The 11,882-nt window shown below is 28.6% G+C and overlaps 2 protein-coding genes across 2 annotated transcripts in view; both read right to left on the bottom strand.

Annotated features, from left to right (window-relative positions):
* Positions 1-8,424, bottom strand: part of Pxn (Peroxidasin) — a 39,913-nt gene extending 31,489 nt beyond the window's left edge. Inside the window, exon 1 of the mRNA XM_015521412.2 lies at positions 8,146-8,424. Coding sequence (XP_015376898.2) covers positions 8,146-8,387 — 242 coding nt within the window. The 5' untranslated portion in view covers positions 8,388-8,424. The remainder of the gene's footprint in view (positions 1-8,145) is intronic.
* A 2,896-nt stretch (positions 8,425-11,320) lies between these two features.
* On the bottom strand, positions 11,321-11,882 carry LOC149058774 (uncharacterized). The gene is made up of 2 exons (XM_089218469.1): positions 11,736-11,882; positions 11,321-11,629 (listed from the first exon to the last, which is right to left on the bottom strand). Exons 1-2 carry the CDS (start codon positions 11,880-11,882, stop codon positions 11,321-11,323), a joined length of 456 nt encoding a protein of 151 aa, XP_089074595.1.

An 11,882-nucleotide genomic window follows, 5' to 3' on the forward strand; every position in this document is an offset into this window, starting at 1 on the left:
GTTTCATGTTTTGTTTGTACTCCATATAGTCTATAAACTAGAAAACTATACTTTATCATTTTCGATAAAAGTTGTATCAATAAATTGATTGAGACTTATTTGGTCTTCACCGAAAAGAAACAATTTTGGATACATTTTATGGATTAAAACACATATTGCATGATACACCCACATCACACATGGTTTAATATTTACGTTGTTTGTTCACCGTATACCTATAATAGAAACTCAATACATATAACACACGTCATACTCTGATACTACAGTTGTATGTATTTATTATTTCCACTACTCACAGAGTCACAGGTAATGTAATCGATATCAAATTAGATTCGTCATTCAATTTCGATATCACGTCTGAATTACACGCAAACATTTTGTATGTAGTATTATTAAAATGTTTATATTTCGCATAAATATCGACTAACACTGACCAGACCAGTGACCACCATGCGTTTTTAATAACTTTATATTAGTTACTTATAAGTTATAACTTATAAGTCATTTACAATCGTTCAAAATCCTGACATTGAAAAGTTAAAATAAAGAATAGAGAAAAATAAATAATGTCCGGCCCGATTGGTTTCCGATGTGGTCCTAACTCCTCTTAGATTTTGTACGCATCTTGACTCATATAATGTTGCTCAGATTTTTTATATTATAATTTTTGATATTTGATGACGGTGATAAAATTGTCAGGATTTTGGCCCATAGCATATAAATTATACGTTAAAAAAATCGTACTACTTAACATGATTTTATTGTTAGAATTTAACGTGTCGAAAACTAAAATACAGAGTTCAATTTAAGAGTTTGTGGTAAAAACTAAAAACCTATGAAACTATAAAGGTATTACCTATTAGTATAACGTGCAGTAGTACGACGCCAGTAAATTTTACCATGGTATAATTATGTTATTGTGTTATTATTATGTTTACAAATTACATATAGGCAACACCAGTCAAGTAACATAAGTCACTATACTGCAGTAAAATATAATAGAACCGGTTACTTGTGTTACTTGGGTTATTGGCATAACAACACGTTTGCATGCGCCATGCATAGGTCACAGGTCGAAACAAAATCTTTAAAAACAATTTTTGCTATTATTAAATTTTATGATATATGTATGTTATATATACTGTTATGAAGTATAAATACTACTCCAAAAGTATAAATTTCAATAGTGCAAGTTATTGTACTATTCTAGTATTATAGTATTGTAATATTTGTAATACATTTTACCATTGCATATTTTATATAGGAAGTACTCACTAGTCACTACTCAATAATCTGTTGAATAAAAATGGTAGTTAAGTTCCCAATAGTTGAATTGAATATATTAAGTTGATATTACATTGGTTTAGGTAAGAGGAAGAAAATTGAAAAAAATTAAAAAATTGAAAGTTTAAATATAAAATATAATCTTTATTGAATTGAATTAAATGTATATAGGTTTATAAAAATATTTATCTGGAAAATATGTATACTACTCATTTAAAGTCATTAAATTACTTCAAAGAACTTTGGTTTTGCCATTTGCATTAAAGCTTTGCCATTAGCTTTTTATAGGGAAGAGGGGCAGTTGGTTTGGAATACATTATTTGTTGCTAAAAACCCGAGTGGTCACCCATCCGGAAGCTTGCCACACCAGTTGGTACATACACTCTATAGTCAGAGCGTTTCCGTAGTTAAGCGTGCGACCGTACCACACCATGCCACAATAATATTATTAGTTAGGTATATGTTAGTAAATTTTAAATAATATGAAAATACAACAAATTCCAAAAATATTGACTAAAATAATGACTCTTTGTAGGGAACCGTTGTTTTCCGGAAGTACGTCATTGATCTTCTTCATAATATTATCAAGTATGAATGTCAGAACTCCGTGGTATACGTCATGATTGTATGGTTATTGATATATGCGGGAACTAACATAAAAACAATTGTGGGACTAGTGGAAGTATGATTCGACACTTTTTCGTGAATGTTAGGAATACGCATATAGTATATGCTATGATGATTGATGACACAAGATTCAACCCGAAAACCCCTATAGTATATTGGAATAATTTGGTGCCGCCGACAGATCTTTATTATTATTATTAAAAAATTACACCCATGGCAGCAATGAATCATTATTGTTTTCAATTCTAAAAAACCTTTTTTGTATTTTGGTAGTAGCTAATGCGCTCCAACCATACACCTACAGTAAAATAGTGTTGTGATTACTGATTCGCTATGGTGAAGAAACTAACATAATAATTCGGGATTTTCGACTTGGTAATTGTTACCCTTTTTCCAGTAAGTAACAATTTACATTTAATATTTATATAACCAGAACAATATATTTAATTTATACTTTAAATTTTTGTTTATTACAGTCATCCTACATTCTTACATTTCAACTGGTGTAGTTGCTAGATATTTTGTTTTTAGTTAATTAAATGTACATCTTTTGCAATTCATTCAATTTAACGTCAATTATTTCTATACGACATGTGGGATGTGTTCGTGCATCTAAGAGTTCGGTAATTTTTCTTTTCTCGTTTAGTGACTGGTACAGCCCGCAGGTTAAGTTATCTATATGCGTTTAGTTCGTTATATTTCTATACTTAATAAACTAATTGAAAAAAAAAATTTTTAATTCTTCGAAAACATTCTAAGAATTACAATCCTGATCAGAGAATTCGATAGGCTATATCTTGGGGTTGATAATTTAATTTATACCTTCATACAAAATCTGTAACCGTCAAAAATATAATTTAGAAATGATATATATATTTATAAAAAACATACCTAATATATACTTATAACAATAAATCACTTCTGTGATTTCATTGAATGATAAAAATGGGCGAATCATTGTGGGTACCTATATTAAAATGATACTTTTAAACAAGTAAAATAATTTAAAATTGATTCTAAATACTTTGCACGTCAAAGAAAAAATTATCATAAAATATGATTAATAAATAGATAGTACCTACCTACCTCACTTTCAATTATTACATATAGACAGAAGATTTACAGATTTTATACATAATTTTATCAACATTACAAATTGAAAATCAGAAAACCAATAAATTGAATCTCAAACACCATTTGAAAAACCTTTAGAGGTATTCATTTATTTTAAACACTTACCAGTTTTTAAAAATCAATTTCAGCGGAAACACGAATTCTTAATGCACACATTGTATTTAATATTATATTAATTTAATAATTTCTTAAGATTTGCTTTCGCTAATCTCATATTGTCTAACTGTGTATAGAATTGTATTTTTTCTCTTTTAATTTTATTATATTACTTAATTAATTATTCATAATTATTTATAAATTAATTAATTAATTAATTTTTATTTTATAATATTGCGATATTGTAGATTGGACATTGGTCCAATAGGTCCGTATAAATTGATATCAATAAATTAAAATATATATTAATATAAAACTTAAAATTATTTTCAACATACTATATGATATTATGATATGCCATTATTTTAAAGTGGTAAAAAGGTAACGTACATCCTATTGTAACTGGATTTTGATAATAAATTATCAGTACAATATATTAATACCTATAAAATGTATATGGCTCTGGTACTAACACTACTAACTATATAGGTACTACTAATCATTCTTCTTAAGCTCTTTATTTAAAATCTGTACAATTATTTAAAACTTTCGATATGGACGATTGATCCATAGATGCCAAGAATAATTACTATATTTATGTGAATTAAGTACTTTTCGAGACATAATAGACACCTCGTATGCATTATTCTTCCAGATGTTCTTTGTATACTTTTAATCTTGATGCACAAACATAAACCACAGTATAATGTGTATACATTATACTCAGACATTGAAAAATAATGATAATAACAACATAATCATTTTGATTCTGATTTTCACTCGTCGTTCATTATAATAATATATACCTATACTGTATAGTGTACATGCAATAAAAACAAAAAAAAAATATGTCTAATATTTGTAGATAAAAAAAAATACTACATTTTCATAAGCGTCGAACTTAAAATTAAAGATTATTACGGGTCTTGTGAGTTTGGTATTATTTTTATGCGTCATAAAGCCTATATTTACTAATTTCACACATCTGAGCGGAAAAAAATAATAAATTGTATAGATACAATCCTACGGCCTACCTAAATATAAGGATGTCGGCTAGACATCATACTCAATAAGTTTGAAATTCAAACATACATTTTATCTTATTTCTCATGGTAATTTTAAATTGTAAAGCCAAAACGATAATATTTACGGCACTCGGTATTATGGTTAATTGCCAGCACCTGGAGATTAGGAAATTTGCCCGTCAGTGACGTGATATTTTAAAAAAGCAATTTGATAACTTTGAAATAGACACTTTTTCGACATATTATGTATTTTAATTTAACATGACGTGTATTATAATTACGTAATATCGATCAATCTAATTAGTAATTATACATTATTGATTTTGAAAACAAGTTTGGATTCTTCATCATGTCTTACTTAAATCCCACTAAAAACTTTTAAGCAAATTTTACCATTCACTTATTGAGTTATCAAAATTGTACTTTTAAAATGTAAAAATATTGCTCACATTTTTTATTCATTAACCATGGATGAAAGGTTTTCTAGACAAATAAGCGGAGGAAAACGTTATTAGTAAGATTATCTACTAAACCTATTAAAATACGTTTTCCATACATTAAACTTTTAGTTTAAGCGTAAGTACTTGACAATATTTATACTCGAATCATCATAAGTTGATCCTACTCAAATAAAAAAAAGTTCTAACGTAAATCCACTTAGCCACATTCTTGTTATAATATGGGTAGGATTGTCCTCATATATAATTGGCAATTGTCCACTATTCCGCGGGTCAGAATATTGGGCAATTTAGATCGTTTTTGGATGGGAATCGACCTATATAAATTCAATATTTATAATAAAGTATTTAACTAGCGAAAATGAATTGAAATAAACTATCAGAATGTGTATGATGGAAACATTGGAAATTTGCAGGAAACGTGTGGAATTATAAAAATATTAATCTCAGGAGTTATTTTTCATTTTAAATGTTTAAATGTATAACGTACATATTAGGTAGAAATAATATATTATATTTCTATTTATGCATATCGACAAAAAATATAGGTGTTCATAATAAATGTAGGTACCATGTATATTGTATAATACACAGTGTAACAAGTCTATTTGACTAATGGTGGTGGTATGTATCACGTGGTGATGTTTAATAATGTATATTAAAATATATGCATTTATTATTGATTACTTATCTTTTAATGATAACAAAACACTGATTAAAAAAAAATGTTTGAATACTTTGAATTTTAACAACCTTTGAAATAGTTTAAAAATCAATGGCATAACCAAATTTTAAATGCCAAAACTGTTTTTAAATACTTATTTATAAAAAAAGCTAACTTGGAGTATATAAGAAAAAAAATTAATACAAAATTTAAATTATTTAATTTTAGTTGTAAAAAAATAAAATATAAAATTATAGCGCAGAGCTCTAGAAATCATTGCAAAAAAAAAAACTTAAAAATATTTAATAGAAAAAAGTTATAGCATTAGACAAATAGACCTGTTACACTCTGTATAACACACAGCTAATAATATAATAACATTATTTTTCAAACCAACAATGATATACAGTGTTACATGACGTCACAGTAAACACAATATACACATAAGTTAGGTTGGTTTATACTATTTGAAAATGGGTTTCTGAAAAATATTCCTTAATTATTTTAAATCAGTTGTAATAAAAACATTTTCTATAATCGTTGTTTAAGTATGCCTACTACTTAGGTATATAGCCTTTGGTATTCAGAAAACAATGAAAACAATGATTACAGTTTAATATTGAAATGTGAAACGATAAGTCTATTCGAGAAGCAATAAAAAATGTAACACGTTTGTAATAATGATTGGTAAGAAATAAAAAATAATTGAATGCATTAACAATCTATTTTAATACTATTGCATCATTGCGTTATTAATAACAAAAGGTACATTTTTAGTTAATTAATTATAAAATAAAAATAAATATAAACTACGAATAGATCTTTATAGAGATTACGTTCGATGTTATTCTTATTAATACAAATAAACAATTGTATTGATTAAACTGTTAAGTATTATTTTGCAATTTGCAGAGGATTGAATTATTTTATTAGCATCTAAAAGCTCTATTTGTAAACATCATCAATAAAGATTATCAATTTATTTAAAATGAACTGTCCTTTCAAAAAAAAAAAAAAACGACCACATAGGAACATTAAACAAATAATACAAACTTTTCCAGCTATGGCATGATATAATATATAAAATAATCATCAATAACAAATATAGATTTAAATGATGAAACTCTTTTTTTGGACATTTCAGAAGCCTTGATTGATTTTAATCTGACCAAAATCTATTTTAGACCCCCTGATAGCATTAAACTCACTGCAAATTCAATCTTTTTACAAAACATCTTTATTTTTTATTTTTTATTAGAAAAAAGTAAAAAAATTTTATTAGAACAAATATTTTTTTTTTTTAACTGAACCTAAGCTAAGCTTTGTCACCCGGTAGGTACTACAATATTAAAGACTTGATTTCTTACACAAAGTAAATAAAAATGATTAAAATCCTGTTAACTGTTATCGGAATACTTATGTCCAAACAACTGCATATATTTAAGTTTGCATATTATTTGTTTTTTATAGGCGAATATCAATTTTCAATACTTACAAAACAATTAAAAATGGATACAGAAGATAAATAATATTGTTTTCGTCCAGTCAGAAACATGGAATTTTAAACTTCTGCATAACCGGATTTGAAATAATAATAACGGCCCCAGAACATCCCTATACTACAACGTCTAAAAATAGATTCCCTAACCTAACCTATAGAATGTCAGAATATAAACATAATAGTATACATGTCTTACAAACAAGAGGTGGAAGTGTTTAAGACCATTCTTACGAAATGTAAAATGAATTTTATTACTCATATTATTTTATCCAAATGCAAATAATGTAGGTACATGATATTTTATATCCAAGACATGTTATTTAAGTCGTAAAATGGTTAACAGAGTACGGTTATATATATTTATTGAATTACGTATATTCAAACAAACATTGATGTGAGATTCCGATACGGTGATACAAGAAATCGCTAGGTTTAATATTTTAACTTAAATGAATTCAAAACTTTATGTTTTATAATTACAACTTATTAAGAATTTAATAAGTCACCTATTAAAAACAATTAAATTTTTTTCCTTGAGTTTGTCTAACACTGAGCTGTTGGAGAGTGCTGATTGTGAATGGGAAGGATGAACTATGTATTAATAAATTCACCATTCTAGAGATTTACTTCCTCTTGATATGATAAAACTATATGATTACGGTCAAGAAATGTGTTAGTTTTTTTCTCAACTATGACTCTCTAGCTATACTTAAAATAGTTAAAATTGACTTCGGAGCACATAACAACAAAAACTATTGTTATGATCTATAATAATTAGTTATGAATATCATAATAATTAGTTATGAATATCATAATAATGTACGATAAATACGGATTTGGTCTTGTGGACTTTTAGGGCATTGTTTCTGATCGTGAAAATCCATCTACAATTCATATGATCATAACTAAATGGTACCTATATTTGAGCACAGTTTTTGGTAGTGGGACAGAGGGGGCAATTATTTTTTAAATATTTTTGATTAAAATTACGTTATAGTAATACGTATAGTTCTCATTTAAGGGCCTAGTTGTACCGTCTCTGATTAAAGTTAACCGAAGTTTAATCGGCCGAATTTGCACGGTTAAATATCTGTTATCAGCTGATTAAGCATAATCGAAGTTTAACCGTAGACGGTACAACTGGCCCAAAATACATTTTATGAATGGCACATAATGTAAAAACGAGAAAATCCCCCCCCCTGTGTAATCAAATATACCTTTGACATATACAACGATATTGATACGTCAGAATTCAAAATAAGCGGGTAAAATAAATTACAGAGTAAATTTTTAAACTCGACAGTTCGACACCCGGCGTTTTAATTTTGGTAAATTGGCTTCCGTATAGACACTTACAGCACGGTGGTTGCCGGAGATATGCGGTCGGGTATCCGGTCCAGGTGCAGGAACATGCAGCGAACGGTCGTCTTGAAGCACATGCATTTGGCCGGGCACTCGGCGGCGGCCGATGAAAACGATGACAATAAGAACACCAACAGCAAAAGTAGAAACATCGGTGCGACCATCGTCTTCCGTAAAACAGCGGTAGCGGCGTCAACGCGGCGCCGACAGACGACGTGATGCATCGACCGAGTCATCGTGCGGACTGGTCGCAGTCTCGCAGAGCACACTGCCCAGTCACGCGTGCCGCTGCGTAACGTAACAAAATATAAAATAGGTACCATACGAGAGGGGCCGGTGCGAGCGCGATCTGCTTCGTTTACGAGGTTTTTTTCTCATTGAAAAATTGTATTATTTTTAGTCCAGTTTCGGGTATTTCTCCACGGAAAAAACTGGAAAAACTCACACGAGCACGATCGCCCTAATGTCCGCTTATCTACAGAACCCAGCGCGTACACTCTTATAGGTAATTTTAACAATCGTACAATGTTGATGGAATTTTTAATTTTTTGTTTTAGAAATGAAATATAGGACTTGAACCCACCAATGTTAGAGCAACATGTGTATTATAGTAAGCTTGATATTTTCTCCCCTGGTAAGAAAAACATTGAATCATATAGCTAGCCACCTAGTACACCTACATACATATATTATTATTTAAATATGTTTAAAGTTGGCTCTATGTCCTATGTGTATGGTTCAATATTTTTCCGTACATTCGATTTATCACGTTAATATATTTTTAATTCAATAAGTTTATGTTAGGTTGCCATTGGCCATTGTAACTATAACGGAAATTATGTAACACGAAATCGTTAAGAAAATAACTGATATAATCGAATAATGGTTTAATTATAGTCGATGCAATAAACTAATAAATAATATCAATATTGTCATTGTTTGGTATAAGTGTATAACCATTACAACGAACAGTCAAAAAAAATTTGAGGTATCCACCTCAAAAACATAATATGTTACAACTTCTTTTTCCTGATTGTTGTTAGAGTTTCAATGACAACCAAACAATAACAAAGTTGAAATTAATGTTATAACATTATAATCTAGTTAACTAGCGTTATAGTACCAAATAGATTGTACATAGCAATATTAATTTTGAGAGAATTTATTCTTATACATATATATTAATGCGGTAAATAATTATAAATAATATAGAGTATTACAGTTTATATAGGGTTGAATTACGTCTATAACAATAATAGGTATATTATATATAGGCCACAATGAGGACATGAGTGTGGACTTTAACGGGCTTAGCTTATTTATTAAGTTTATATCAATAAAATTCTTTAAATGAAAAACTGCTTGTTAAATCACACTTCATGGAAAGCATTGATAGAGATTTCAATCTTGATTCACCTATATTTTATTTCATATAACAAATGTATATTTGTATATATTACTTATAATTGCATAGCAATAATGTCCGTATTGTATTATAATATTTAATAGGATAATGTTGTAATATAGAGAATTATGTTTTAGCTTCAACAAAAATATCCATTGTACACTGATGTAGTCAAGTCAATACATGTGAGAGATGTTGATATGGTCAAAACCAAATCCCCAGTATGAAAATCTTATCCAAAAATGTTCAGGAAAGACAGTCGTTTTACCAGTCGCCTAAGCAATCTAGAGGATATTAATACTCCAGTTTAACCTGGCCATTTCGCTTACGTATAGTAAAAAAATTCTTTAAAATAAAATTATTCGTCTTCTTCTCGGTTATTAAAGGCCATTAAGGACCATTACCGCAATTTTTATTGTTTTCTGTGTTTGGGTTTGTTAGCATCAATGATCTCGTTTTTTCTCTTTCACCCTTTCTTCAATTGCGCATTGACACTTACCTAACCTACGGGTTTCAATATTTTCTGCCTCTATTCCGCTCTTTAATTTGTTTTTTTAGTTCATTTTTGTATTCTTTTAACATTTCAGAGTTTTTTATGTTATCTATACCGACTTTTTCTTCAATTATTACTTTTTTTGTCCATTTTCGTGGTAGCTTAATTTTGTACTTTACTTTAACTAAGAAGTGGTCTGATACTGAGCAGACACTGCACGATAGCTCCTGACATCTTCTTTAATATTGTTGATCTTCAAATCTGCCATGACATGATCAATTTGGTTTTTGGTACTACCTCCGGGTGAGACCCATGTTTCCTTATGGAAGTTTTTATGTGGGAAACACGTGCTACTTATCCTTAGTCCTTTAGAGATTGCAAAATTAATTAGTTGGTTTCCATTTTCATTAGAAAGAGTATGAAGGCTTTCTTTTCCTATTGTTGGTCTATACATTTCTAGCGTTGTAATCTCCAAGGATAATCTTCGGTTGGCTTTTGGCAGTTGATTCGAATATTGTGTTCAAGTCTTCATAAAAGGCTTCCTTCTCGTCTTGTTGCTTGTTTTCTATAGGCACATAACCATTTATCAGTATTAAATTCATATGTTTACATTCAAGTTGGATATCACATAGTCTGTCATTATACGGCTCAAATCTTTTTATGTATGGTAAGTATTTATTTCTAACAATAAATCCTACTCCTCGCTCATGTCTTTGTCCACCACTATAAAAGATAGTATGTTTCTTTGATTTTAAATTTTAAATTATATGTTTATTTATATAGGTACCAGTAGGGCCAGCCCAAGGTATTTTGACGCCCCGGGCAATTTTTTGAAAGGCGCCCTTAATCAAATGCTCTATAGTCCATTTAATACTTTTTATACTTACCTACATGTCTTGTTTTTAATTCTTATATTTATGGATAGGTAAAGAATTGCAAAACTTATTTGGATAGAATTTATTTTTATTTTTATAATTAATATATATTCAGATTATTTCTTTAATCGCATACAATATAATAAATATTATTAATGATAATTTTTTTTGAATAAACATTTTTTCTAGATTTTAAATCAGCAAAATGTTGTATTGCTTCGTTTAGATCTAATTTAAAAACTATATCATTTTCTATACTGATTAATGCTAAATTGTTGAGACGTTCTTCTGTCATTGTTGATCTCAAGTACGTTTTTATTAACTTCAATTTGCTGAAACTATTCTCTCACAGCTTGCAGTAGTTACAGGAATTGTCATCATAATTCTTAAAGTGACTCATAAGTTTGGTAAGGTATCTTGTAATTTGTTATCATTAATAAATGTTAAGATTTCCAATGGACAGCTATCTTTTTTAGAGTATAATGATCTTACAATCTCAATTTCAATACACAAATCTATACCATTCAAATCGCACTCTGTCTTATCTTTATTCTGATTGTTAAGTTTTAAATGTAGATCCTTACACGATTTTAATAGATCTTCGTGGCTTTTATTTTCTTTTATATTGTACAAAAATCCCCAAGTATCATTAAATTCTTTAATTTTTTCAAAACGTTCAGCAATAGAAGATATTTCTTGGTCTAGCTAGTATGTTATTAAATACATTCTGTTTGATATATAATTCTGGGTTTTGGGGTTCTTAAGCTTCGTCTCTAGATTCATAATCAAATTGTTTTTTTCTACGTATTACACGAGTGACTCTAAATTTCGGTTCAACGTTTAATTGTAAAGCTAATTTTTCAGCAGATTTTATAGCTTCTGTATGTTCAGTTATTCTATAATCTTGTAAAAACTTTGTACAATTATCCAAAAGTAAAACCACGGCCCTAATATCCAT

This window comes from Diuraphis noxia, unplaced genomic scaffold, assembly GCF_037042655.1.
Source record: "Diuraphis noxia isolate RWA-SAM2 unplaced genomic scaffold, SU_Dnox_SAM2 contig0002, whole genome shotgun sequence".
Classification (NCBI taxonomy): domain Eukaryota; kingdom Metazoa; phylum Arthropoda; class Insecta; order Hemiptera; family Aphididae; genus Diuraphis; species Diuraphis noxia.

Bases quoted from the DNA above. Each gene is read 5' to 3' on its own strand.
- LOC149058774 (XM_089218469.1), bottom strand. From the start codon at position 11,882: ATGGATATTAGGGCCGTGGTTTTACTTTTGGATAATTGTACAAAGTTT. The intron at 11,630-11,735 runs GTAATACGTAGA...ATAACATACTAG, and splicing joins CGAAATTTAGAGTCACTCGT to CTAGACCAAGAAATATCTTC.